The sequence below is a fragment of the Lepisosteus platostomus genome, chromosome 10 (genome assembly GCF_059453375.1).
Source record: "Lepisosteus platostomus isolate fLepPlt1 chromosome 10, fLepPlt1.hap1, whole genome shotgun sequence".
NCBI classification, from domain to species: domain Eukaryota; kingdom Metazoa; phylum Chordata; class Actinopteri; order Semionotiformes; family Lepisosteidae; genus Lepisosteus; species Lepisosteus platostomus.
The window spans coordinates 17569177-17596808 of record NC_142620.1 but is presented as its reverse complement, the minus strand read 5'-3'; the positions used below and the strand labels follow the sequence as shown (position 1 = coordinate 17596808).

The 27632-nt window shown below is 35.5% G+C and overlaps 1 protein-coding gene and 1 long non-coding RNA gene across 3 annotated transcripts in view; one reads left to right on the top strand and one right to left on the bottom strand.

The window, feature by feature from the left end:
* plcb2 (phospholipase C, beta 2) overlaps window positions 1-20996 on the top strand; it is a 40407-nt gene extending 19411 nt beyond the window's left edge. For both annotated transcript variants that reach the window (XM_088648521.1, XM_088648522.1), the window contains 21 exons: window positions 628-710; window positions 1390-1474; window positions 3684-3876; window positions 4815-4951; window positions 5222-5318; window positions 6011-6095; window positions 6920-7044; window positions 7858-8009; window positions 8651-8815; window positions 10135-10234; window positions 10803-10907; window positions 11277-11338; window positions 11835-11934; window positions 12660-13241; window positions 13648-13822; window positions 14161-14296; window positions 14805-14881; window positions 15745-15840; window positions 16351-16408; window positions 17544-17630; window positions 18788-20996. In XM_088648521.1, the coding sequence (XP_088504647.1) occupies window positions 628-710; window positions 1390-1474; window positions 3684-3876; window positions 4815-4951; window positions 5222-5318; window positions 6011-6095; window positions 6920-7044; window positions 7858-8009; window positions 8651-8815; window positions 10135-10234; window positions 10803-10907; window positions 11277-11338; window positions 11835-11934; window positions 12660-13241; window positions 13648-13822; window positions 14161-14296; window positions 14805-14881; window positions 15745-15840; window positions 16351-16408; window positions 17544-17630; window positions 18788-18976 (2889 nt within the window). In that variant the 3' untranslated portion in view covers window positions 18977-20996. The remainder of the gene's footprint in view (window positions 1-627; window positions 711-1389; window positions 1475-3683; window positions 3877-4814; window positions 4952-5221; window positions 5319-6010; window positions 6096-6919; window positions 7045-7857; window positions 8010-8650; window positions 8816-10134; window positions 10235-10802; window positions 10908-11276; window positions 11339-11834; window positions 11935-12659; window positions 13242-13647; window positions 13823-14160; window positions 14297-14804; window positions 14882-15744; window positions 15841-16350; window positions 16409-17543; window positions 17631-18787) is intronic.
* LOC148653474 (uncharacterized) lies at window positions 17111-23790 on the bottom strand. Its single transcript, XR_015941679.1, has 3 exons — window positions 23437-23790; window positions 22887-22954; window positions 17111-17600 (listed from the first exon to the last, which is right to left on the bottom strand). It is a non-coding gene; the product is annotated as an uncharacterized LOC148653474 (long non-coding RNA).
* Between the last annotated feature and the right edge of the window lie 3842 nt (window positions 23791-27632).

Here is a 27632-nt window from a genome sequence, read left to right as displayed (position 1 = left end):
ACCCCAAAGGATAACATGTAGGCCCCAGTTCCTCCATGACCCTGTGTTGGATAAAGCGGTTAGAAAATGAATGGAAAAGATCATTTGTGTCTGGGTGGTTATGGTCATTGCACTTCCATTTTTGTGCTCAAACGTTTGTATTTTCATTGATATTTGTTGTAATCAATAGATAAGAATATCTGATAATGTAAGAATCATTGCAAAAGAGAGGAGGCTATTTGACCTTTCAAACGCTTTGGATTGTTAGTAGCTTATTGATCCCAGGATCTCTTCCATTCATTTCTTGAAGAAAGCCAAGGTATATGCTTCAACCATATGGCTAGGTAGCTGGTTCCTCAGGCCCGTAGCCCTTTAAGTAAAGACCTACTTTCTGTTCACAGTTTTAAACACTTCCACATACTGTAGTCTTCACTTTTGTCCATATTTGGAGCAGTGAAATGTTTGACAATAGATCTCAGACTCAGATCAAATACGTGTGTCCTACTTTGAACTAAGGGGTTGTAATTTAAGTGGTTTTAAAGATACCATCTCCTGAGCATAGGAGTTCTGCTTAATTGCCTTGCAACCCTGCTATGGTCATCCTGAGAAGGTTAATGATTCTTGCCTTCTGCTGTGCCCCTTATGCAGGACGTCATTGAAGCAATTGCAGAGAGCGCATTCAAAACTTCTAAGTATCCTGTCATCCTGTCTTTTGAGAACCATGTTGACTCGTAAGACGCTTTTTATTATTACAATGATCTCATTATCTATCAAAAAAAGATTAAACTGTCTTGTTTCTTAAAACTTTGATGGGCTTATAAAAATATTGAAAATGAAAGATGTTACTAGTATTACGTAGTATTTGAGTAGAGGATAGTACTATTTAAGCAATATTTTGAAGAAAATCTTAAATTTTCTTTCTACTTCCAAATTTTTTCATTTCAGATCTTAGGAACGAAAGGTTTTGAGTTAAACAAATATGTTTTTTGTGTTTTTAAGTTGTGAATGAACTCCATTCAATCTGTTTTGTTTTCAGGCTTTGCGAGTTACAATGAGCATTTACACAGAAACTGGAGGCAGAATGTTGTTACAGGTTTTTAAAAATACAAACTTAATATATTTAACATTGAGGTTAATAAACAATGGAAATAAGGCTGAAAAAACAATTCATCTTCAATGAAACATTGAAACAACAAAATCCCATATATTAAACATTTAAGGATGATACTGTATGTAGAGGTTTTTGCTCCAGAGCAAATCTGTTTTCACTATACTGTATTGAGATAACTAAATGCAAAAAATTTAAAGGCAGCAAACACAATAAGAGATAATGCAGGAATGAAAAGGTCATTTTATTTTCACTTAAAAAAAACTGTTGCTCTGGATTGCTCGTAATGTTTTTTTGTTTAGGGTCAAGCAACAAGAAAAGATGGCCAATTACTGCAAGACAATATTTGGAGATGCTTTGCTTGTAGATCCACTTGAGAAATACCCAGTAAGTAAAAAAGCACCCTTTCTTCCTCATTTTAACAGAATTGAGACTAGTTACTGTATGTACCACACACCTGCACTCAAGGTTAAAGCCTTTCAATAGAAAACATTTACTCTATAAAATACTCAATACAAAATAGGAATAAATAACATACCTTATATCATTTTAGGAGAGTGGGATTTCTAAAATTGGCCTGCATAACTTTCCATTTTTAAGGTTTCAAAAGCAGCAGTTAATAATCATAAGACATTAAGGTTTCCCCATGGCCAAGAAGTGTGCTAGATTAATACAGTGAAAACACCAAGGACTTCAGGCGGAATTATGTCTCCATCATGTGTCAAGAGGAATAAATATTTTAGCAAATTCAAAAAGTGCAACTTCGCACTATTTTTTTCCTTTTCCCACTCCAGTCTGTTTCACTCATTAAGCTTTCACAGCTTTTTCTCTGATATTTTCTCTTCAGAATTTCATTAATTTTTTAACCTGAATGAACAATTCAACACTGAAGAGCATTTCTTGCTCTCATTATAACAAGCTGTCAATCTTAAATTTCCTTTATCGTACAATTCACTTATTTATTTTTTATTTATTTAAAAACAATATTATTTAACAGACATTAATGAAACGACTCATTGTGGTACTGTATGTACAGTACATATGTTAGACAATGTGAGAAAATAATGTGATGTTAAAATTGTATAAAGCATCAGTAAAGCCTTGTTTAGAATATGTTGTTTTGGTCACCATTTTATAGAAAAACTATTGCTGCTCTGGAATTACTCTAGAGAAGAGCAACTGATATGTTCCAGGGGCTTTAGAGACTGCCCTTCACAGAGATGGTAAAGAAACTGAACAATTTTAGTCTTGAACAGAGAACATTACAAAAATATTGATACAAGTATCAAAATTATTTGCAAGCCAACTCAGCTGATTTCTTCATAATGAACAGTCTTTACCCATAGGGTTGGGAGAATGGAACAAGCTATCCATCCTTGTAGAAGCAGATACTGTACCTTAGTTTCTTTCAATAAATGGCTGGATCAGATCCTTTAACTACTAACTAATCAAATAAAAATCTAATCAAATTAAATATACCAAGGTATTTTAATGATTTACTGAAATGTATATTTTATACTGAATGGAAAAAATCTCAACTGCAGAGCAATTACATTGTGAATATTGCATGGTGCATTACCCTAATTATACACACGCTAAAACAGCTCCATCTTTTTAGTCCTGAAATGAGAAGACGCAAAGGTGTCTTGGATTAGGTATTCAAAATCTTCAAAGACACTGACAAAATCAAACCACTGGACTTCTTCTAAATTAAAAGTGAAAGAGAAACAATTTTCTTTCAAGAAGGGCCAGATGGGTCAATGACCTTCAGGTCATTTAGCTATTAGGCCATTCATTACAACTACTGTACATACTGTACTGTACAGTTAACTAGTTAACTACTGGCCTCCTTTTGAATCAGGATATTTTCCAAGCTGATAATCATGGCTGTGGGCATCTTTCCATGACAGTCATTCTGCTAATGGAAAACAGAACTGTAAATCACAGATGTTAATCAAGATGCTCCCATGTGCATTCTAACAGAGTTCTCAGAGACACTTAAACAACTCTTAAGAGTCGCTGAAAACACAATTGAGACTGAACTCGGAGCACAGAAAAGTATTCTTGTGAAGAGCAGCATGTCTTGATCAATACCAAGAGTACCAAAAAAAAGTGCTTCAAAGACAAAAAGGCATATTTAACACCATCTATGAGTGCCACAGGGATCCAAACACATGCTAAAGAGACTAAGATAAGATAAAGACCTCCTGCATGCTCCTGGTGAAGTAGACTGTCCATCTATATATGCTTATCTTTCATAAAATGTGTCTTTCTGATATTTAATTTATGAATGTTTGTCTGAATTTGGCAGTGTCCTCTATTTGCTATACCTTCATATTGCGTTTTGTGGCTATGATATAAATGTCCTCATGGACAAATAGCTAATTTGTCTGTTTAAAACAACTGTGCACTGCTCATTGAAGTTTTGTATTCATTCAGTGTACGTTATTCCCATGCCTGGTCTCTCTCCTTCGATATGAAAACACCATCACATTTTTCAAAGTAAAGGACAAGAAAAGTACTTCTACAGATAGTGCCAATCAAAGGTCTTATTTTACAGTTCCTGTTTGCGCTTTTATCCTTTTTTTTGCAACAGCTAAAGCCAGGACATCAAATACCAAGCCCTGCAGAACTGATGGGGAAAATTCTGATCAAGAACAAGAAGAACAGCAAAGAGGCACCCACCCATGCTACAGTCAAGAAACCGGCTTCTGAGGACCAACAGCAACCTCCTGCCAGCACAAACCAACAGCAAGATAGCCCTGAGCAAGACAATCAAGCATGTTCTGGTATGTTTAGAAACCAAGGGTTTAACCGGCAAGGTAATAAAAGGTGTACATTATGGACCCAGCATATGGAAAGATTTATACTATGTATACCCTTAACATGACATCTATTTTAGTTCTCAGCTAAATCCCATAAGCTGGACTACAAGTACCAGGAAGCTGTTGGCTTCAAATTGTTTCACTGGTCTGATCTAGCACGGCTGCTTTCCATTATTGCTGAGGGCTGGTGTATAAAAGGTATGGCAAACACAGCTCCAGGTCTTCTGTTGGACACCAGAACTGGAATGGGTGGAGTAATCTTGGAGAAAAGGAAAGTTGCCAAAAGAACTGTGGTTCTAATGGAAAAAAGAACAGAGAAAAAAATAATTTTATAAAAGTAAACCCACTTCTTTAACATTAGAGGACTAGTGCTTGGTCAACAGACCTGTGCTGACCAACTACCCCCCAAAGTATCACAACCAACACAATATATTGGCCCTTGTGTATCTACCTGTGATGTAGATACACATGGTCATGATATAATTTCATATCAAAAGTGTTTATACTTTTAGGGACAAAGGCATCCATTTGTCTCTGAGAGGTTTTATTCCTGAATGGATTTCAGGTTTACTGTTGAAAGGTCATGTTATTTTATACCGGAATGGTGTTGCATTCACAGGTAAAGCCAGGTGTTTTAGAAGATTTACTTTCAAGCATTAATCAATTAGAAACTCCCATACTGAGTTATAACTGATGGTTTCATGTGGCTTTTCACATCAATCCAGTTAAAATTTGGATAAGCTATTAATTCTAAAAATTCACTGCCAGGAAACATGTCTTTTGATAACTGACCATTTCCTAACAAATAGTCCTTCATTTCAGCTGGATCAAAACAGAATGTTTATGATGCACCACTACCCTGCTGGATAATCACAACTATTTTTGATCCTTTTCTTTTTCAGAGGTGGAGGGGCAAGATCCTTCAAAAGACACGCAAGATCCTCCAAAAGACGTTCAAGAACCTTCAAAAGATGTGCAAGATGACCAGGAAGAGCAGGAAGATGAGCAAGATGAGGAAAAGATGAAAAACTCTGATGAGGTCTGGTAGAAGCTGATGTTCACATTTTGGGAGTACTTGAAGATCCACTGTCTGTGTCAAGATTGAGCCCCCCACTACCTAACCACCATAGCTTGCATTGTATTCATTCACTGACAATACAGGCCTGGGGCAAAAATTATGCATTCAAATAGCTCTTAGTATTTTGATGACTGACTGCAGTTCTTGAGTCAGATGTGTTTTGTCTTCAAAATTGAGACTTGTGTCTGTGGAAATAAGACACTAACAGCAGTTCCTTGTCATCTTTCTCAGGGTACAGCTGGTCAAGAAGTAACCGCCTATGAGGAAATGTCAGCTTTGGTGAACTACATACAGCCAAATAAATTCATCTCTTTTGAAAATGCCAGAAGTAAGCAATGGATTACAAATTCTGTCTGATAGGGCAGAAGTTGAGTGATATGCCTTCGTAAACATTGTCTTTGAATTTTCACTGAAAGAAAACAATGGAATATTCCCATATACTGTATTATCCCTATTATATTATGAAGTTGCTTTCCACAAAATGTTTGCTTCAAAGCAAGCTTTCACATAATTATTTTTAAATATAACAATTGAAATGGAACTAAATATAATTATAAAAAATACGAATACAAAGTCTAAGAACTATAAAGATGTACAGGACAACATTCTGCCTACCCAAAATTAGATTTGTAAATTTTTCAATGGTATATCATGCAAAAAAAATGCAAAAGAATACTTAAGCCTGACAATAATTTTTTGACAAGGAGTAGAAATTAGAAATATAAAAAATAACTAAAGACGTTGGTCAGAGATATACAGTACATTGAAGTCACTTTAACAGGCAAAGTATTTGCATTTAGAAACAATGTACTATAATTCACAGTAAAATGTTGCTATGGGCATTACACCATGAAAAAGAAGAATTCCTCTTGCCATATTAATGTCTGGCTTTCAAATATTGTTTGTAACAAAGGGCTTCCATAATTCTCACAATAAACAGCCATAGCAGAAGTAGTATATTTGTTTTGGCCTCAGCTGAAATGTTATTAGAGTCTCCCCTTCTCTCTGTCCTTTCCCTAGAAAAGAACAAGAGCTATTCAATTTCCTCTTTTGTGGAGACAAAGGGGGGAGACTTGCTCACCAAATATCCAGTGGAATTTGTGGAGTATCCTTTTGAATAGCTTTTGAACGCTTTCCAAACTATTCCTTCCATTTCTAAAGGCAGCAGATAAAACCTGATAACTGATTATCTTATATAGATAGAATAAATTGTATTTCATTTCATATAAGACATATCAGATGTCACCCTGGGCTTCATTCTTGTGTACTCTTATACATTCTGAATGCCACCTGCAGATGATTTACTGTCGTAATATGAAATATGCATGTGTATGAGGGTAAGACATCACAGTGAGTGGTAGCTGTAAGGTACTTGCAAAGCAATCCTTCTACAAAGTCTGTGGCTTATTGGGCCTCACACAGGCAAGCAACAGAAGAATTGTCACTAATGCCACCAAGGCAGCAGGGAAAGTCTCAAGATGGCTCTGCATTAGAAACAGAGATTGGTGGATGTTGGCTCAATGCTGTTGATCAGCATCAGCTGGGTTACCTAAGCAAGAGTGTCTGATGTTGACATCTGACACACTCGTTGACCAAAGATCCCTTTACTGCTGATGAGTCCCCAAGCACTTATTATCCCCCTCCCCAGGTTTGCAAAATAAAAAAGTATTATTAAACATTTGAAGTTTTAGAAATACTTTTTTATCCATTTATGTAATTGATATTGTCATTAAGTGTGGTGAGGTGTTTGTGGAGGGGTCCACTGTGCTTTGGTAATTGAACCGTTTTGGGGAGGAAACGGTAGATACAGTATGAGTAAAGTGCTATAAAAGCGGAAGACAAAAATGTATTTTACAAAGTCAAAAAGTAAGAAATCAGATGCATTTTGAAATCAAGGAAAAACGCAAGTTTCTATACAGTGTAATCCAGATACAACAAGAGGCAGATGAGTCGGATCTACCCCAAAGGGACGAGGATGGACTCCTCCAACTACAACCCACAACCCTTCTGGAATGCTGGCTGTCAGATGGTAGCACTCAACTATCAGACTATGGGTAAGAGCTTCATTTTCATTTATTATGTAGTGTTCCTTCAAAGGGCCAGCACTGTCATTTTAAATAATCGATATGCTATGATTCCTTTATGTTTAAAGTTTGCTTTTAAGACGAGATATTAATGCAGTTTTTTTTATTCTATAGGTCCTCATTGTCTATTAAATAAAATATATATAAAAGTATATATAATATCATTTTTCTCAAAAATGCCACTAGATGTCAGTGTAACGTAACTAACAATAACTTCAGATAAGTTTTTCAAGTGTTTCTTCAACTTACAGTCCCAGTTATTTTGTTATATACCCACCTGATTTGGAATTGTCAACTGCTGGTGGAGAAAACTTGGTTTTCCAGCAACAAATCCTGTAGCACATAAAGACAAGGAGGACCTGCAGACGTGTCCACTTCTTAGAGTCATTTACAATACCTTCTGATAGGCTGAAATCTCTGCAGTGTTTTACAGGATATTTAGTGCCAGTTGGAGGGACACTGTCTCTAACCATCATCACTTTAGCACTGAAAGCCAAGAAAACCCTTAAGAGCTAAAGCCTGTTCTGCTCCAGCAGCACTCTGCCAATCATACATCACTGCTTGGTGAATCCTTTTTGCACTAGGCAAAAGAATGAGCACCTTTATTGGCTGAACCACTTGGTAGCCCTTAATAGCTTTTAAAAGTGTCAATTGTGCTGTCTATACTGTATATCTGTAGAGAATTGAGCATGCCTGTGCAATACAATGAAAATACAGTATAACAGAAAAATATTAAGGATTCAATTTGAGATGTTTGATGTTCTGTTCCCTTTTGTTTGCTAGATTTTACCATGCAGCTGAACATGTCTTTGTTTGAATTTAACGGAAGGACTGCTTATCTCCTCAAGCATGACTTTATGAGACGGCCAGACAAGAAGTTCAACCCGTTTGCTGATAGGATTGACTCTATTGTGGCAACTACTCTGAAAATCAAGGCACGTTTCTCACCCTTCGCTGTTTTTTCCGATCTGCTTGATTAAGCTTACTTTTATTATTGCAGCTTGACTCTGACTATTCTGCTTTTTCATCACAATGCAAGCTTTCCAGCTGCTATAATACATTTTACTGCTCAAATGCTTACAAGCTTTAAAGGCCACCTTTTTTCCTTCTGATTTTCACAAATACCTTAATTCTTCAGGATAATAATAAACATAAAAGCATTTTTTAATGAAGTCTGATTTAATGGTTGAAAAGAAAATAATTCCATTCCAATTCCAAGAGTGGTTAAGTTGGTTGGCTAAAAGGTTGAGGCTAAAAGATGTTTCGAAATGCTGTGACATTGACATGTTCAGTCATAATCCCACAGATGGCAGCTTCACACCCTGACTTTACACCTAAGCAGAGACACCACATGTCTGAACCTGCAGTTTTTCTCGCAATGAGCATGATTACTATTGCAACAACACCTCAGTAGGGTGTATAGTAGGTAAAACCAAAATGTCTAAACCTTGCTCACATTTCCTATTAGTGGGTGAACGATCCGCTGCTTGGCCAATTCTATTTCAGAGGGATAGGAAGAGCAGACATCCCTCTGAAACTGACATGACGTGTCAGCCTGTATGTTTATCGCTGACAGATCTATTCAGGCCAGTTCTTGACTGAGAAGAATGTGAAGACAGGTGTGGAAGTGGAGCTGATTGGTTTGCCAGGAGACCCCAAACGCAAGTACAAAACCAAGTGGTCACCCACAGCTAATGCCATCAATCCAGTGTGGAATGAAGAGCTGTTTGTGTTTGAGAAGGTGCAGTGTACTGTGTTTCCATTCAATTGTCTAAAATGTGTCTCTTTTCTCATTTGTACAGCATAGGCACTGACAGAAATAGTAGTAGCATTATTAGGAGTAAGAGTAGTATTGGTTGTATTAAACAGAAGGAGGAGAAATTAATGTAGTAGAACAAGCAGAAGTACTGTATAGGATCCTTATTAAGTTAAATCAGCCTATTCAGTCAACTGTGTCATGAAAAATGTGCCCAATTCAAGAGTTAGTAGTAGAAAGAGCAATAGTAACAGTAGGATCACGTTATGTCAGTCAGGTGTTTTACCACCCCACCCCAACCCCTCCATGACTCTGCAGGGCATCTGCAACCCCCCCCCCCCCATCCAACTCCCAAAAAGTTGAAAGTTAGCGGTAGGTAAACCCCTATAATACACAAATGAAGAAAGGGGGTTCCCACAGAATGCAATAAATGATTGTACAACTGTGGTTTGCAACTGTGCTAACTGTGCTAGTTGTAGTATTAGAGGCAAAAATAGTGTTAATTAGTATAGTGATATGTGTAATGAGAGTAGCAGAGACAAGAACAGTAGAACAAGACTGTAGAGGAACAGAACAAGGAGTATTTCTTGCACTTTGTAAAATTAAAACCATCAAAATCCTCTTATCGTTACAACAGTATATATTATGTGTCTCTGCTTGCCAGTGTGAAACCCCTGGGATTAATAATCAGCTCTTCATCTCCACAGCATTAGAGAGTTTATTTGAATTGAACAAGCTTATCCTTACGAGAATAAATCAGATTGTAGACAGAATCTAAGTAACATTATGAGCTGTAAGTTTTAGAAATTTCCTTTTCATATTTGATTATTTTACAACATAAAAAGATACTTCTGCTCTGAGTAATCAAAGCAAAAGCATTTTTAGACCAGGAGTGATCTTGACCAACTCTGCAGCGATCTCTGATCTTGGAGAGCCACAGCCTAGCAGCTTTTTACATGTCTCCTTTAAAACATCAAATATCCAATCATGAGTCAATGTACTGTATCATTATTTTAATCTACTTTTAGAGAATCAAAATGAAAATGTAAACATCCTATCTGAATCCTAACCGGGCCAGAAGTGTCTGTTCATGATTAAACTACTGCCTAAATAGATAAAAACATACATTTATACACTGATGGTTAAGGATGATGTATTGCTCTCCTCGACCAGAATTGGGGTCCTTCCACCCTGATTGAGACAGCGTGATTTCATGCTTTATAAATTTGTCATTCAATATTTACCTCTGCAATGAATATTAATGTGGTGGTGTGGTGCTAAAGATTTTCTTTTTAATCTGGCAGATTCTTGTACCAGACATGGCGTCTCTCAGGATAGTAGTTCTTGAGGAAGGTGGCAAGTTCATTGGACACAGAATACTCCCAGTCTATGCCATACAGTCAGGTGACACTACCATTAAAATACATTTATAAGAGACATTTATTATGTCTATGAAATATATTAAAGATTTTATTAAATTTTCCTTTTAACCATTGAGTTCCAACTTTTGATTGTTTACTGTGCCAGATAAAGGTTTTACCAGAAATGTGTGGGAAGATCAGATCCCTGTCTCACCCACTTGCACTCTCCTACATATATATCTCCACCTGAACTCCTAGCTAATCCCCCATGAAAGCCGAAGGGTAGTTCTGTTCGCCTCCCCAACTACTGAAATTTTGTATAGCCTCTAAGCTTTGGTGACATAATTAGTAGAGTTCCATAAATTACAACATATAAAAGGAGATCTTAGTATTCGATACTCCAGCAGAACAAAAGAAGAACTCTTCAGTGGTCGTGTAGTATACTGCATAGTGGAATACTACTATACAAACTGTTTTACTGTAAAATTGTTTTGGTTTAGCTAAGTACAATAAGTAAGACTAGGTTTCTGGAAAGTCAAAAGCTGTCCTTTGTAAAGTCCTTTTGACTTTTGTGCTGTAGTGCTTGTATATCACTTGTTTTTACACCCCAGGCTATCAGCACATATGCCTCCGTACTGAAAGCAACATGCCACTCACTCTGCCTGCATTGTTTGTGTACATCGAGGTCAAAGATTACATTCCGGAATCTTTTGCTGGTATGTAATTTGAACGTACTCTTTCAACCTTAGCCTCAAGCTGCTTTGTAAGTCAATATTATTTTAGCTCATTTATTTTAATAAAAGTGAAATATGGCATAAAATAATTAAATTACTGTTCCGATTTCCATTTCCCTATGGTGAAAACAGTAATTCAAGAGAATATACCATCCTCTTGTATATGAATATGGAGCTGGATTTCTTTTGATTAAAACCTCTGGTAACTTCTGTTTATCTAGAAAACACTTAGAACATACAAAAGAAAAAATAATTTGTTCAACAATGACTGTAGGTACAGTACAGTACTTATTTTAATGAGGCTGGGCTCTGTAGCATTGATTTTAATTAAAATATTGATTTTAATTTCAGGGTTCACAGATGCTTTATTTAATCCTTTAAAAGACAAGCCTGTGAAACCTAAGCCCGTAGAGGTAAGAAAATTAGGATTATCTATGTCCTTGGGAATTAATGCTGTGAGACTTTCTCTGTTTTTGCACAGGACTGATTTCAAATACCACTACCTAATTGGGATTTTCTCTGTGACAGCCTAGTGTGCTCCTGTGAATTCTTCTTTACATTCCTGTTAGTGACCTGTTAGTTACAGTACTTTATTGAGAAGAAACTAACATTTCTTAATTATATTTCTTGATTATATTTTTAAACTGTAGTTAAACGATGGATTAAATGAGTTCATAGAAGTATGTTTCTCAAGTCACATCAAATATCATGATTTTTTTTTAATCAAGAAATTCAAAGAAAAAAAATGATTAGGCTATTAGACTGAGCAACCAAGAGTTCATCTGGAGAAAAAAACATCAGAAAAAACATTATTCCAAGACCAGTTCAGATTATCCCTGATTTAGAGACATTTAAAGATTGAGATAGTGGAATGTTTTTGTAAATATTTGATGTCTAACTTTATCTTAGCAACAGCCTGATGCTGAGGAGAAACCTGCTACTGAGACATCGAGTGATAAAACTTCTGAAACTCAAGTGGCACCACAGCCAGAAATAAACAGTGATGCAGGTGGGCTGGAAGAAATCTTCAAAACACCACTTATCATTGGGGTACAGTATAGGAAATGTGGAATCAGAAGAACTATAAGTTTACAGTCTAGTTTGGTATCTTAGATGAGGAGATTATTCCTTAAAGAGTACTGGGAATTCTAGTTTACTGTGTTTTGTACTGTTCAAACACTTAATTACCTGTATGACATGGTACAGTAACTTGTTAAGCTGGACTAGTTTAACAGCTTTTCAGGTCTTTAGCTGTTAATGGTTAAGGGCGACATAATATAAAACTGCTGGATGTTGGCCTTTAAAGACTGTAGTAGGTTGGTCAAGCCAAAAGATATACCATATAAGTCACAAGTCTGAAAGTCATTTATGATTTGTTAGTTAGAATTAATGAATTAAAATAAAATATATATTTTCGAGACCAGTACTTAGTGTTTACTTTACAAACATTCAAAACAACAAAACAAAATTCTACCGTATTTCCAAACTTTAAGTATAAAAATAACCAAAATAACCCCAAAAGTTTTACTTTTTACTTTAACAGCTGATATTCATATTCTAGGATCTCTAGTAATTTTTTTAAAGTATTCTGTATTTATGGAATTCACATCTCCCAAAAGCCAAATTTTAATTATCTTCTTCATCTTTCTATTATTTTTATCACATTTATCCCACAAGTAGGTAGGAAATCCATGGAATGATGTGGAAATCTTTGTTTATGTTTTCTGTTTTCAGATGTTTCTGCCCCAGAGGCTAAAGTTACTCCTAACCCAGTGGATGATGCTGCTGAAATCACAACTAATAAATCTACAACGTCTGTTGAGCCTATCTCTGCCCAATCTGCAGAATCTCAGTCTACAGAAACAGACCCTGCTCAAATGTCTGAACCTGCTTCATCAACAGAACCTGACCCTATTCCTTCCACACTACCTGATCCTACCCCATCTTCTGAGTCTACTCCATCTGCAGAACCTGAGCCTGTCCATCCAAATGAACCTCCACAATCTATTGAACCAGACCCTGCCCCATCTACCGAACCAGAACCTCCCCATTCTATTGAATCTGACCCTGCCGCATCTACCAAACCAGAGCCTGTCCAGCCTATCGAACCTCCCCAATCTATTGAACCAGACCCTGCCCAATCCTCTGATACTGCACCCACTCCTTCTAGCGAACCTGAAGCTGCCCAAACTACTGAATGTGACTCTGCCTCACCTGCCAAAACTGAGGTCATCCTATCTTCTGCTGTAATCACAAACACATCTTCCCCTGAAGCGCCCGCTGACTCCACCAATGAATCAGCAAGAACTGTTCCAGGTAAATGCAAATATTCCAGCTGGCAGCTCGCTCCTGTTTCTAGCACTTTTTTGTAATTCCAATACTAAGCTACTTTTTGATCACTGCTTTACAATTATAAGAAAAAGCCACTTTAGTATACAGTAGCACTCTCTTTGCGTATTCTGGGTTCTGACTCACTGTGTCTGTGAAACATTTGTGTATGTACCCAGGAAAACTACTAAGGATATTAATCTACTTGGAAAAATTTAGAAGCTATGATAAAGGCTGTATCTTGGTGTGATCTTGAGAATTCTTTCTCCCTTACAATATTTGCTGATTTTCTCTTTAGAAAAATATTTTTTGATTGTTTATGTTAAGGAAGAGTAGATTATTTTTCATAATTGTTATCTGCAGTATAAATCAAGGCCTTTTCTATTTTCTTTAGAGCCTTCAACAACAACAGTTGAAGAGCTAAAGCAGCACAAGAATTTTGTTAAAACCACCAAGAAACAGGAGAAAGAGTTGAAAGAAATAGAAAAGAAGTTCCAGAAGAAAGCAGACGACTTGACTCAGAAATACAGCACTCAGTTTAAGAACCTCAGCAATGCGGACAAAAAGAGGTGCCAGAGGAAGAAGGAGTAATGTTCTGCTTCATACTTCATTTTAGATTCACTTGCTTTCAAAGACAGATTTTCAGATTATGTTTCATTCCCACTAGATGGAGACCTTTGCTCAGTTCTTATTTCTTTCACTCCTCTTTCCTGTTCTGCTTAAAACCTATATCCACTATACTCAGGAATTCACAAGTGCTGGTTTCTTACCTGCTCACAAACATGAACAGGAAACCTTTTTCACCCCAAACAACACATACTGTAAGAGAAGAATATCACCTCAGTATTCCATGAATGCAGTGCATTTGTCTATGAAATGGTGCTCACTCTGCCATCTTCTCTCACAGAAGCAGTGATGACAAGTCAGATTCTAGTTCAGAGAAAGTAAAAGAACTGATGGAGAAATTCCACACAGACCTAAAGGCACTGTATGAGGAGCAATATGAGTTCATCAAAAAGAAGAAAGAACAGCACGGCTCAGAGGTACAGCAACTGCTGTCTCAAAATTACAGTAGTTTGTATCTTATTCAAATTCCTGCTGTGAAGAGAAAAAACCCCATAGAGGTCGAGTTGTTCCTAATTAAGCCAGTCAGCTTAAGCCAGAGTCAATATCATTGCTATTTAGAAAATGTCAATGCAGGTACACATCGTGCCAAACTCTTTCTTTTAAGGGGAATTTGCCTACTAAAATGCTATCATATTTCTTTTATCACTATGTATTTGCCCCTTTAAAATATTCAAAGACAACAATGACAATATGACATGCTAGAGTTTATTAAAATGTGTCCTTACAAAAATAATATTTCTCACTCCCTTAAAACCTTGTTTTAGTACAGAATTTTTAAATACTGCTGCTTTAGACTGAATTGGAGTGCAGAGTGTTTTGCTAGATTACTGGTTGATTACTATCAACAGTGGGAGAAAATGGTGTTGTAATAAGAAATATCAAGACTTCCTACATAAATAAATATTTCACTTCTCCTTTCTATAGCAATCAACCAAGCTACTGGATATAGCAAAAGATAAACATGCAAGTGAGAAGAAGGCAATGAAAGATTCCCTTGATAGGTAAGATTTTATGCGCACAGTACCTCTCAACAGATCAGAGAACATACAGTATACAGTAGAGAGATGATGATTCTAAAAGACAACTGGCTAGCAGCTACAGTAATGTTTTGCTAGTTTCTTCCTACATAGATCACAAGGGGTGCAAGTGTTTCTGTTTCAAAAATGTGACCTTTAGACAAGAAAGGATGCACTAAACATCATTTTAGCACCTTCAATATGACTGATGTTGACTTACACTGTCTAGTGGCCTGAGATGATAGATCGATTGTTTTGTGGAGAATTGCCTAATCATTTTCAGGAAACAAAACATAATGAAAAATAAATAAATTCACTAGGAAGTGCAACCTAATAAAACGTAATTACTGTATATCCTCACATTTGTTTTCTTTTTCACTTATTGAACATATTGAAGTACCGTATAAGCTTGGACAAAATCCCCTGTTTTTGACATCCCTCTTTCCTACAGTGAAACCATTATCTATTAATGTTTTATTTTATGCTATTACAATATGGTATGTTTAATGCATCTGGAAAGCTTTCAGAGTGGGCCTTAAGTCACTTATTACAGCTTAGATGGTTTGTGGATTGCTGTCATTTGTGTTCTGTGAAAAATGCATTTCTGGAGAATGAAAACTAATGATTATGAATTTATTTTTCAGGTGATTGACTTATGAATGCTTATTTAAATATTTTTATTTATTTTGCTGTTGTCAGTGCATTTTATTTATTTTCCGCTTTAGCTATTTTGAAAATTGAGTCCATTTTGTTTTAAGAATAAACAAAAATAGTTTCTGCACTATTTTTGTCTCAGATTATTTTTTGTGCATCCCCACTGTTATTCTGTCTTCTGTAATTTCCCGCAGTCAAACTAAAGGCATGAAGAAGAAACTTGAAGCAAAAAGGAATGAAAAACTCAATGCCTCAACCAAGTCTGGGTTAGACAAAGCTACACAGGAGAAGTACTGTATCTGGAATGAATTACTAATGTTTATGGAATTTGTTAGTAGTTTTGACATTGGAATTACAAAGTTGTGCTGCCTTAATACATTATCATATTTTTATTTTATATTTGTATTGTGTTAAAAAATGTTTTTTAAGTTTATGCATGGGTTTCTATGAGAACAATTATAATACAACAGGGCGCAGATTAAGTATACTTCCTCTTTACCTTCACGAACAGCTGAAATACAGTATACATAATGAAAACTTTAAAGTAAAATATCCCTTTACTTTGCATTTAAACGTCTGCTGCTTTGGTATTAAAATCTTCTCCTTTGGTCTTTTAGTACACTTTATGATAATTTAGCTGCATATTTGTTGAACGCTGTTTGGTAAGATCATATATATACAGTATATTGGGATCAGAGTATAAAAACTAGGACATTGTGCATATTTAATTGTCTTGAAATCCTCCATTTATTTGGAGCTCTTCTCTATGTAACCATTATATCCATTTTCTGTATTCTCAGGACAAAAAAGGAGCTAAATAATGCCCTCACCGAAGAGGTGGTACAAATGACTAAAGAGGTAAGAACAATACAAATGGCTCCTGCAGTACCTCCCTTCAGTAACTATTAATCTAATGGAGTCATAAAAAAATAGTACAGAGCTGGTAAAATAAGCCAATCAAATAAAGGGTATTTCCTATACAGTATTTCCTATTATTGTTAGTCTATTTTAAGAATTAGGTGAAGCTTTCATTAAATATTGTAAGATTTTACAGAATGTTGGTACAAAATGTTTTGAAATCTAAGAAATGGATTCATGTGTTATCCTACAGAGAAAATGTGAGTTATTCTGCTATATGCTGTACATATGCAAATGGGAGAATGTTCTGTTCTTCTCTATGAAGTTCTGTTCTTCTCTTTATCAGTAAAATTCAGCTTTTATTTAAAAACAAAATACATAAGCAAATTGCATTATTCAGCAGTACAATATGAAGATTGATCATTGAAAATGGCCTACTGATTATGAAAATCCAGTTCGCTATTTAACCCTGTAGAAAAAATATCGTTTATTTCCTTTTTTAAATTTAATCAACAGCAACTAAACCTATATAGGTCACAGTTTATCTGTACAGGTACATATAATTTTGTTTTGATTTGTGTATATCAAAAGGAGCAATGAAAATGCTGTTGTTGCAACAATAAATGAAAGAGAGGAGCACAACGTTCACGAAAGCAGGTGGACACAGCAAAGGGAACCCAGTCAATACCAAGCACCTGTGCATTTTATTTTATTAATTCAATCATTTTTATTTTCCAGATACATTAAACCATTATATTTAAGTACAACATTTCAAAGCTGGAATAAGTATTTTGACAAATATAAAAATAGTGTTCATACAATAAAATCTGTTTACCTGTATATACCGTTTATATAACAGTTTTTGAATTAACAATTTGTAACTGGAATCAAATCTTTTAAGGCAGTACATTCTCAGTTGAGCCCAAAATATTGTCATAAATTGCAGCATATCTTGCAGCATGTCATGCAGAAATACATAGAACAATATAGTCAGATATGTTTACTGTAGGTTTTACAAGACCGCATACAAAACTTACATAACCACAAACACCAGAAGGGAAACCTGGGTTTTCCTTCTGCACTTGATGTACTGTATGTAGACATACTGTAGATTTTTTTGTTCCTGGTTTTGTAGCTGGCAGACAATAATGCTGTTCAGCAGGAGATGCTAGAGAAGAAACAAGCTGATACTCTGGAGGAAATTAAAGGAATTACAAACCAGGTAAGACGCACAATAAGTTGTTTTTTAAAAGGATTTACAATTTCAAATGAAGAACATTTGCCCCCCCAATGGCAGCCATAGTGTTAGAACTTACTGAAATGGCCAAAAATAAAATCAGGAGTGATAGAATTACAGGAGCTGGCTAACTTCTCCTTTACAATACTTGGGACCGTATGAAGGCTGTGATTTTGTTTAAAATATGCTTCTATTCCCTCAAATTGCAGAAGTGACCATTCTTTTCATTTAGTAACTATTGTTGTTCAATAGAGAACTGTATTACATATCCCAAATTCTGGAATGCATTCATGCAACTGGCCTCTAACTGTATATTGAAAAACTTCTGTTCCTTTAATAACATTTTATTTGAGTTACTATTGAGCACATTTCAAGAATGAAATGCTGAAATATGTAAGTCATTATAAAGACAATATAAGTCATTATAAAGACCCCTGCCATGTTACAATAGGCAGTCTTGAAAAAATGAGTTGGAGATAACACAATTACAGCAGAATGAATGGAAAAATAAACCAGAGAAATTATATGCATACATTTATATTTGGTAGCTTGGCCTTGTTCCACATACTGTATAAGGCTGACAGTTATATATTGGAATTACTTTGGGAACACCTGTACAGTTCCACTACTTCTGAATTTGAATCTGAACCATTAAATATATTTTTTTCTGCGCACGGTTTGCCCTGTATTAAGTAAACAAGAAGTATTATAATTTGAGATGGGTGGCACAGTCACAGAGTGGTTAGCTGTGCTGCACTCTGGGGCCCTGGGTTTAATTCTTGGGGTGGTATCTGTGTGGAGTTTGTACAGGATGTTCTCCACATGTTCCTCGGACTTCTCTGGCTCCCCTGTCAGTCCAAAGATATGCTAGTAGGTTAATTGGCTTCTGTAAAAATTGTCCCCAGTGTGAGTGTGTGCATATTTGTGTCTGTGTGTGCCCTGCAATAGATTGGTGTTCTATCCAGCACCCAATGCTTCCCATGCTAGGATCAGGGCCACTGCAACCCTGAGTTGGATGAGTGGTTGTTGTTGAAACTGATGGGATGAGATTTGAGATTGCCAGATACAGTATGGTAAAGATTAGATTCATTCCACGTTGCTTCAGACAAACTGAATATTGTTTTTTCTCAACGCCTCAACAGCACAGTGAGGAAGCAAATGCTGAATATGAGGAGAAAATGAAGTCTCTCCTCAGCCGTATCCACGAGGCCGTGAACTCTTGTGTTAGTCCTCACTTCCCAGACCAAGCAGAAAAACTCCTGGAAAACAAGGCTGCTGCCATTGGTGACCCAGATTCAAGTTGTCAATATGGTGATGTCTATCTCGGCTAGAGCCACAGTACCTCAGGTTTTGTTTTATTGGGGTTCTAGAAAAACACTTATTTATTGTAAAGTTTAATATATCGAAATGAACTGACTTGTTTAAAAATCCTGAGAAACAAAAAGGTCTATACCGACTGGAAGATCAGGAGGATATCATGCTTTTCCTTGTTTTAATCATGGAAATGAGAAAACTATTGAGAAATCATTTTTAATATCTCAATACCTGAATGGTAATATGTTATGGAATAGGTGACAACCTGATTAAAAGTCTATGTTTGCCTAACTGTTAGGGTTATACTATCTCTCTGCTCTACACTCCCTCAGTTTTCATCTTTCTTTGACCAAATTAAATTCAAAACCTCGTGTGATGGTTTTCAACCAAAAACACCGAAGCAGCTTTCAAAAAAGGAAAATTTGCTTTTTAAAACCACGTTCCAGATAATATGAAATGATTACAAATGCAACTGTTAACCTACTTACAAAAAAGTCTCCCTGTAACCCATCTATCAATAGCAACAAAGCAGTAAATCACATTTTCACAGCTCAATTCAACTTCTAGCTACCTACTGTATGGCCTTATTAATTTAACACCCCCCCCCCCCCCATACCTACATTCATCACATTATCTGGGGGAAAAGTTAATTAATCTGGAAAATGTAATGTTATTGGTTGACAAGTTAATAATCATAGAGTAAAATGATTAGAAAGCATGCATTATTTTTGTTGGATTCATATCTAAAATTATTAGAGAATATTAAATATTTGATTATGTTTTCTGGCCAGAACTAGATTTATGTACATTTCGTGAAGCTGTCTGTTATATTTGGAAAAAATATTTATTTATTTTTAATTTCTTCTTTATTATTTCCTATTAGGTAAAACTACCAATGGATTGTAAATTATAGGAATGACAGGAGAACAATCTTAGTTTCTATTTATTCTTGTTGCTTTCAGGAAAGGAAAAGGATTCTGGTTAAAAAAAGTGACTTTAATTCAAAATGAAATAATTTTTGACAGAGATTGGAAAGAGGCACGCTAATTTTGGTATTATGGGGTCTTAATAACACTATGCACTGTTTTTATGAGGGATTTTTTTGTAACTGAATTCACAAATAAACATCAACGCCAAAATCAATTTAGATATAGTAAATCACACATTTTGCTTATCATCAAGCACTAGGACAGAGGCAATAAAAGACCAGCCTACTTGTGTTTTAAACAATTGAAATCATGAGCATACTGTATTTACATTCTTATTAAACAGTAGAATGCTTCAAAATACTGTACTTAATAAACAATGATAAAGTGTAAATGTAGGACTTGATGACAGCTTTCTGTAGTTCCAGTTGACCCTTCCATTTCAACAGGAAACCCATTAGATACCATGACTGGATGTTCTATTGACAAGTGGATTTGATTTCACCTGTGATAAGACTTTAGGTACTAACAAATATTTGTTAGTACCTAAAGTCTTGTCCCGGGTGAAATCAAATCCTGGGAAATCCCAAAAAAATATTTTAAAATAAATATTTAACAAATATTTATTTTAAAATAAGTGAGTCCTGCTACAAAAGCTTTGTAATTTTAGGTCACCTGTTGAAATACTGTTGAAATTCCAGGATGCACCACCTCTTTGCAGGTTACTATGAAAATGCTTAAACAATCTGAGCTTTTTTTAATTGTGTAAATACACATTCTGGCATTTGTTTAAAACAAACACTAAATTGACTTGTAAGAAATACGGTACCTGAAAATTACATTTCTCCTGTTTTAGCCTTTAAAATATTTTCTAATTAGTTCATTGGTATGTTCTGAATTATTCTTTGCTATGGCACTGCATTTTAAACTACATTTTAAAGAAAATAATCCCAAAGTAAATATGGTATTAATTTATTTCTTATAGTACTTTTATATTTATTTGATCAATGCAATATTCTATTACTTTGGTGTTATGTAGAATTAAATATTACAAGGTTGTAGGAAAACATATAATACTGTATGTAATATTAAAAAAGGGTTGGTTGCCATATCTTTGGGTGTATGCAGTGTTTTTCTTAAACTGGTCTTTGTTGCTTTTTGCTCTATACTGTAAATGCTATGAACAAGAAACCTCTGAGAAATTGGAATGTCATAAAAACACTAGACTTAACATCACTTGTACAATATGCCATTCAAAATATTGAAGATAGATAACTAATTACTGTACTGTATATGTATACAGATTTAATTATATTTAGTAGTGGGAGAGCAGCATGTATAGTCATGTATCTGAGCATATGCTTGTTTGCAAAAACAAATCAATACACTCTTGTACAGAATATCTGTTACCATCCATTTGTGATTTCAGTCCTGGTCCCATCCCATAGGATTCCAGTTTTTTATAAGGAGATTAATCTCTTAAATAGAACTAAAGACTTCAAAACAGTTGGCTTTGGATGTATACTGTCATGAGGATGTGGTACCATCCACTAATCTCCTTTAATATCGTATGTAGTATTAATGGCAAACAATCTGTAGTGTTGTTTAAAGAAACACTCACTGACTCACTGAGTACTGATCTTTGTGAGATACTGAAAAATATCCAGGTTGTGAAACACCACATTGTGAGTCACTCTGCGATTGTATTTAAAAGAACTTTACTGAAAGATTTGCTTTGACAATCTGCCTCATATAAAGGATTGTTAATCGCAAGGTTCCTCTCAGACAATCTTGGCTTTAGAAGAGAAAATTTCAGAATTTCTAAGAAACCAGATACAATGGGAAAGGTAAGAGTGAATTGAAATAACTTTAAGAAAGAGGGCACTGAAACTGGGGAGTAAGGTTACAGAATGTTACATGGATTTTTTAACTACAAAATGTTATTTTAATGAATAAACATTTTAATAAAACCATTTTATTTTATTCAAAATGTTCATGGCAAGAATTAAGCAATCAAAAAAGCATTAAATAAATGAACTGCAAGTTTAACTACATTAGTTAAGCATCAGTGCCAAATGAAGTTGTTGATTTGATTTAGCAGGTAGAAAACACATGACACACTTCAAGTTCTTAAAAGCCAAAATAACTAAATAACATTCTTCTGTATAACATGCAAATGAGCATTTTATTGCACTTGTGCATATGACAAAAACAAAACGGAACTGAACAGATTGTGCCTTTCCAGGGAGCAATACACTGCTGTAAGCACCAGCACTGAATTACCATTACTGCATACACATTTAAGTGGGTAATTCACTGGGACCCGAGGAAGTGATCACAACATACAATATAACAGTCAATTAAAAAAGAATCAAAGGGAAATCAATCAATATATAAATAGAATACAAATAGCACAAAAATTATTTTAAAAAGTAGAATCTCTGAAAATATTTCAAATTCCTTAAGAATTTGCTTAGGAATTACTCAATTGAAGTACTTGTAGTTTCCAATTACATTAAATACAAAATACAGTAGCTATTCTTCAAATGAAAATGCAGTCCGGTAGGAGGGTTGTCGGTGGTACAGTAACTGTCTGTAGGCAGTGCCCTGTGCAGCACCCAGCTGCAATGATTAGGCAGAGGGCGAGAGGGTGAGTGTAAGTGTCACTCCACCTACACACACTGCACTTCCTGTCAATTAACAAGAGGCTACCAGGCAGCATTTACTCATGTAAATAGCATTAATAATAGAAAAACAACTCTAAACTCTTTGAGCAGTTACACTGTGGGCATGTTAAATGTCAAGTAACATCCCACTACTGCCATGGCATTACAGTTTTCTTAAGACACAGCAAATACCATGTCAACTCATTTTAACATACTGTAGACATCCTGGTTTGTGAGTCGGGGAATGGATGGATGCAAAGGATTAGCCTTTAAAAGCGTACTATATGTCTCAGTTATTTGTAACTACTGTAACTGCAAATACAAACACAACAAACCTTGAAGGAAATGTTCCTTGAGGGAAATTCTGCAAATCATACTTTGGATAGGGAATGTGCTGAATTGGCTGTGAGAAAATTAAAACAGAAAATGTTTAGATTAGAATCTTATAGAAACTACAGCTATAAAATTGCTCATTTTGGAGGTCATAAACACAACAAATACATTATGTGGCCTAGTCAATCTCTCGAGCTTTAAAAGAAAATTCCAACAACAGAGGAGTCTAAGGACTTGATGGGCTAATCATTTTAAGACAACATCAATATAGGATATATTGTCATGTACTTTTGCGAAAGTACAAAATAAAAGCCTTATTAAATGAATGGTACAAATCTGAATTATTTTTTAGATTTAAAGCAAATCTTGCATTGTAATTATTTGTCTATCTTACCAGACCTATGGTAAATGTATTTCAGAGTATGTAAATTAACTACAATTTAAAATTAACAACTTAAAAACAGCGGTAAGGAAGTGAATTAGGCTGACAGTGACCCTACTAATCAGCCTGCATGTAACATAATAATCTAATTAATAATAATAATTGCTTACACTTATATAGCCCTTTTATGGACGCTCCACTCAAAGCGCTTTACAGGTAATGGGGACTCCCCTCCACCACCACCAATGTGCAGCATCCACCCAGATGATGCGACGGCAGCCATAGTACGCCAGAATGCTCACCACACATCAGCTATCAGAGGGGAGGAGAGCAGAGTAATGAAGCTAGTTCAGAGATGGGGGTTATTAGGAGGCCATGATTGGTAAGGGCCAATGGGAAATTTGGCCAGGACGCCGGGGTTACACCCCTACTCTTTTTGAGAAACGCCCACAGAGATTCAGGACCTCGGTTTTACGTCTCATCCGAAGGATGGTGCCTGTTTACAGTATAGTGTCCCCATCAATATACTGGGGCATTAGGACCCACATGGACTGCAGGGTGAACACCCCCTACAGGCCCCACTAACACCTCTTCCAGCAGCAACCTTAGTTTTTCCCAGGAGGTCTCCCATCAAGGTACTGACCAGGCTCACACCTGCTTAGCTTCAATGGGTTGCCAGGTGTGAGTTGCAGGGTGATATAGCTGCTGGCTGTCAGGTACATAGGTACAGTAACATAGGTAACATAGGTACAGTATATCATTAACAATTTCCTGGTTATTGCCAAAGCTGACCTCTATGGCAGAGTGGAAAACCCACCTCATTTCCTACACAGAGCATGGAGTGATTATGTGAAAATGTGGCAAAAGGTGTTGGGGTCAAATGGCACCATTCTGGAAATTTTGAGGTCTAAATTGCTTGGCATGTACAGTAAAAAATGTGGAGGTTTGGCATGTGGATGCTAGTCAACACCATCCCTACAGTCTAGCTTGGTGGTGGTACAGTAGCTGTGTGCTACAGTATGTGGATGCTTCTCCTCATGTATGGATTAGAAAGCTTGTTAGGACTGAAGGAAAAATGGACGTCTCCACCTCCTGATCAGCTACAACATGTTGAATAGAAAATGTATCTCTGATTAATTTTAATAAATTTTTGCAATTTTTAAATCAAACCCTTCATTTGAAAACACATGCGATGAGGCTTTTCGGCCTATATTTATTGTTTGCTTGTATTTTATTGACCTATTTCAAAAATATAACTTGGTACAGTAGCTTGTTCCAGACCTCATATCCCTTTTTGTAAAGCACTGTTTCCTGTTTTATCACACATAACCAGCTTTCCAAAAATGGCTGGAAATTCATATTTCCATTTGTCTTCTTACAAAAATGGAAAACAATGATGCATATTTGCTCCATGTGGGCTACTTTGATTTTACAGCTTAAAAGTTCACAGGTACAAGCAAATCAGCCATGAAAAAATTAGATCCCTGATTCCTGTCATGTAATATAATCTGCCCATTTGACAGCTGGGGATACAGCATTCAGACCAGTCTGTCACAGAGAAGGGATCCAAACTGAATAGGGTTTTGTAATTAGAGACTAAACTCACACCTTCAGAAAGATGCTGAGAGAGGGGATGGTGAGGCTTAGCTAATCAGCCTTAAAATTAACTCAAAACACATGGCAAAGCTGACAAGGCACTGGACCCTTTCCAAAAGCCATGTCTTTTGCCTCCCTGAGACTTCTTTGAGAGGTGCCTCTTGAATTTTAATTAGTTCATATTTCCGAGGTTCCATTGCAAGCTGGAGTGCAACACTTTAAGTCTGCTGAGGCAATTAATGCACTTCTTCCTTGTTTTTCATAACCATCTGGAAATGGCGTTGCCTAGTAATTTCTCTATAATGGCAAAATACTGCTATTTTTAAACCGAATAAATATATTCACAGGCCACTAAGAGATGAAGCTTGCAATCGTTGGGTAAAAACATGCATGATCGATGTATTCGAAAAAGAAAGGACTTGCCTTGTCACGATAGATGTAGAAAAACTGTGAAGGTGAAAAAAAAGAGGACAAAGTCCATGACAAGGAAGTGTATAGTATATCAAGCCCAGTTAATCATTTGCGTCACAGGCACACACGATAGAAAATTGATTTAAAGAAACTGCAGCAAAAGGTTTTCTCTGGAATTTCAAATCATAAAATAAGTTGTCACTGGTTTATAAGAAAACACAACCAACCTGTTTGTAAACATCAAAAACAACAAAGTGCCTGACTACCTACAGTACAGTAGTGAATCTGTACAGTACATCAGTGCAGATTGTTTTTGAAACTGTACAGGGATTGATAGTTCAAGGTGAAGCCAAAGTCTTCAGTCACTTAGGCTTCATGTTTTGTTTATTCCTTACAGAGTGGAATAATTTAAAAAATATCGTTATTGCATATACACAGTATTATGTATTTCTCAAGATAATGGAAGATATATACAGTGCCTGCTTTAAAGTTTATAGTTTACAGACAGCTTGACGTATAAAATAGGTTATATATTTGTTATATACAAAACCTACTCCACACATTCAAAAAAGAAGATAATGTCTATGAATGCAAATTAATATGAATAAAAAATGGAAAAATCATGAATGCACAAGTATTTTAACCCTATAGTGTGGCAAACCTAAATTACTTTAATGATCCACAAAATTAATTGAATGACCTGAAAAATCAAGACCAACATTTCATATATAGTAATATTCGGCAGAAGTAGACATGATTCTGCCTTGCAAAAGTATTCAGACTTTTTCTCAGCTCTTTCAAAGTTGTTACTGACCATCGGTTTTCTCCTTGTTCATCCTCATCCTTTGGAAGAATGATCAGTTTATCCTTATTTGATAAAAATGTATTAATATAATTATTAATAACTTCTGTTCTTTATCTTTTTGAACTATCTATCAAAGCAAGGTAGCAGTTATCACCCTCTATGACATTTAAAGGGGACAGTAGCTATTCTGTCTACTGTCTCCTCTGTCAAGTGTGGATTCACACTTTTTGGATGCCTTTCTGAAATGTGATTTTAGAATTCACACTGCTTGGTTTCCTCTACAATTTTCTTAAATGTTTTAAACCTAGAGTTTATCTAATTCCATCTTATTGTACAGTAAGTAATATCGTCATTTTCCTAAAAATAGCAAAATATTGTAAGTAAGATTTATCTGTAATGTATTACATTTGCTGAAGTATTTTAAAAAATCAGTAATAACCATATACCTTCACAATGTTTGTAAGGAACATAGCTGTAATTTCTGTAGGTAATATAGCACATTTAAAATGCAATTAGAAAGCAACAAATATTTTCTAACATTCGCCACCTCAGAATTAAAAAAAAGTGTGAGTGTACCATTTACCACCAACAATTTTAGCTCAGGTGTCATAGTACTTATTCGTAAGTGAACTGCTAAATCAGGGCTTCCCAACTTGTGACACTTTCAATCTAGTTTATTGCACAATTTGTTGCAACCATCAACTTAATTATTACACTCATCTTACTGATTATTAATTAAATATTCATAGAGCTGGACTCTGCAATGGTCTGAAATGGAAGAATCTCATATTGCCATATTGCTAAACACCTATTTCCTTTAAGACACTGCAAGTCTCTGAAAAGAAAGAAAAAATAATAGTTTTATTGATAGCATTTTCAGGAATGAAAAAGCAGCTACAGCCTTGTTTTTTTTTCTGAATATTTTTCAAAAATGTGTTTATCCACTACCATTTTGCTAAAATACAAGATTAGTCTGTCCTATGAATTGTATATGTGAATTGAAATGTGTAATTGTGCTGCGATGTCATCAATGGCATTATCGCCTGTTGCAGAACTGTATTTAATTAGATTTTGTTATCCTGTCCAAAAAGTCTCTTGAAGATCATCTAAAATGTACATTTTAGACATTATATATTGATTGCCAGCCCTCAAGTAAGAAAGTAAAAGCTGTCTGAATCTTTGTAATATCTCAAAACATGAGAATACCTGGTTCTGTCAACATCGTCACTTTAGGGACAGAACCAGGATTGCTCTGAAAATGTGCTTAATGAAATTCCAAAATTTCTTCTGTTCTCTGCGGATGGTACTGTATATCAATCAATCCTTAGCTGCAACAACCCCCCAGATTGGCTTTACTTTTAAGTAAAAACACATTAAAAGATGTTGGAATTAATTATGAACATTTTAGTTTGAATGTACAGGGAACGTGAAATAAAATGATAGCTGCCAAATTTGATACATACTGTATTAAACTGAATTTGTCAAATGTTCAACTCAAAATTGTATACATATAACATAAAAGAAAGAAACCTGAAAACAGGAAGCAGTACACAC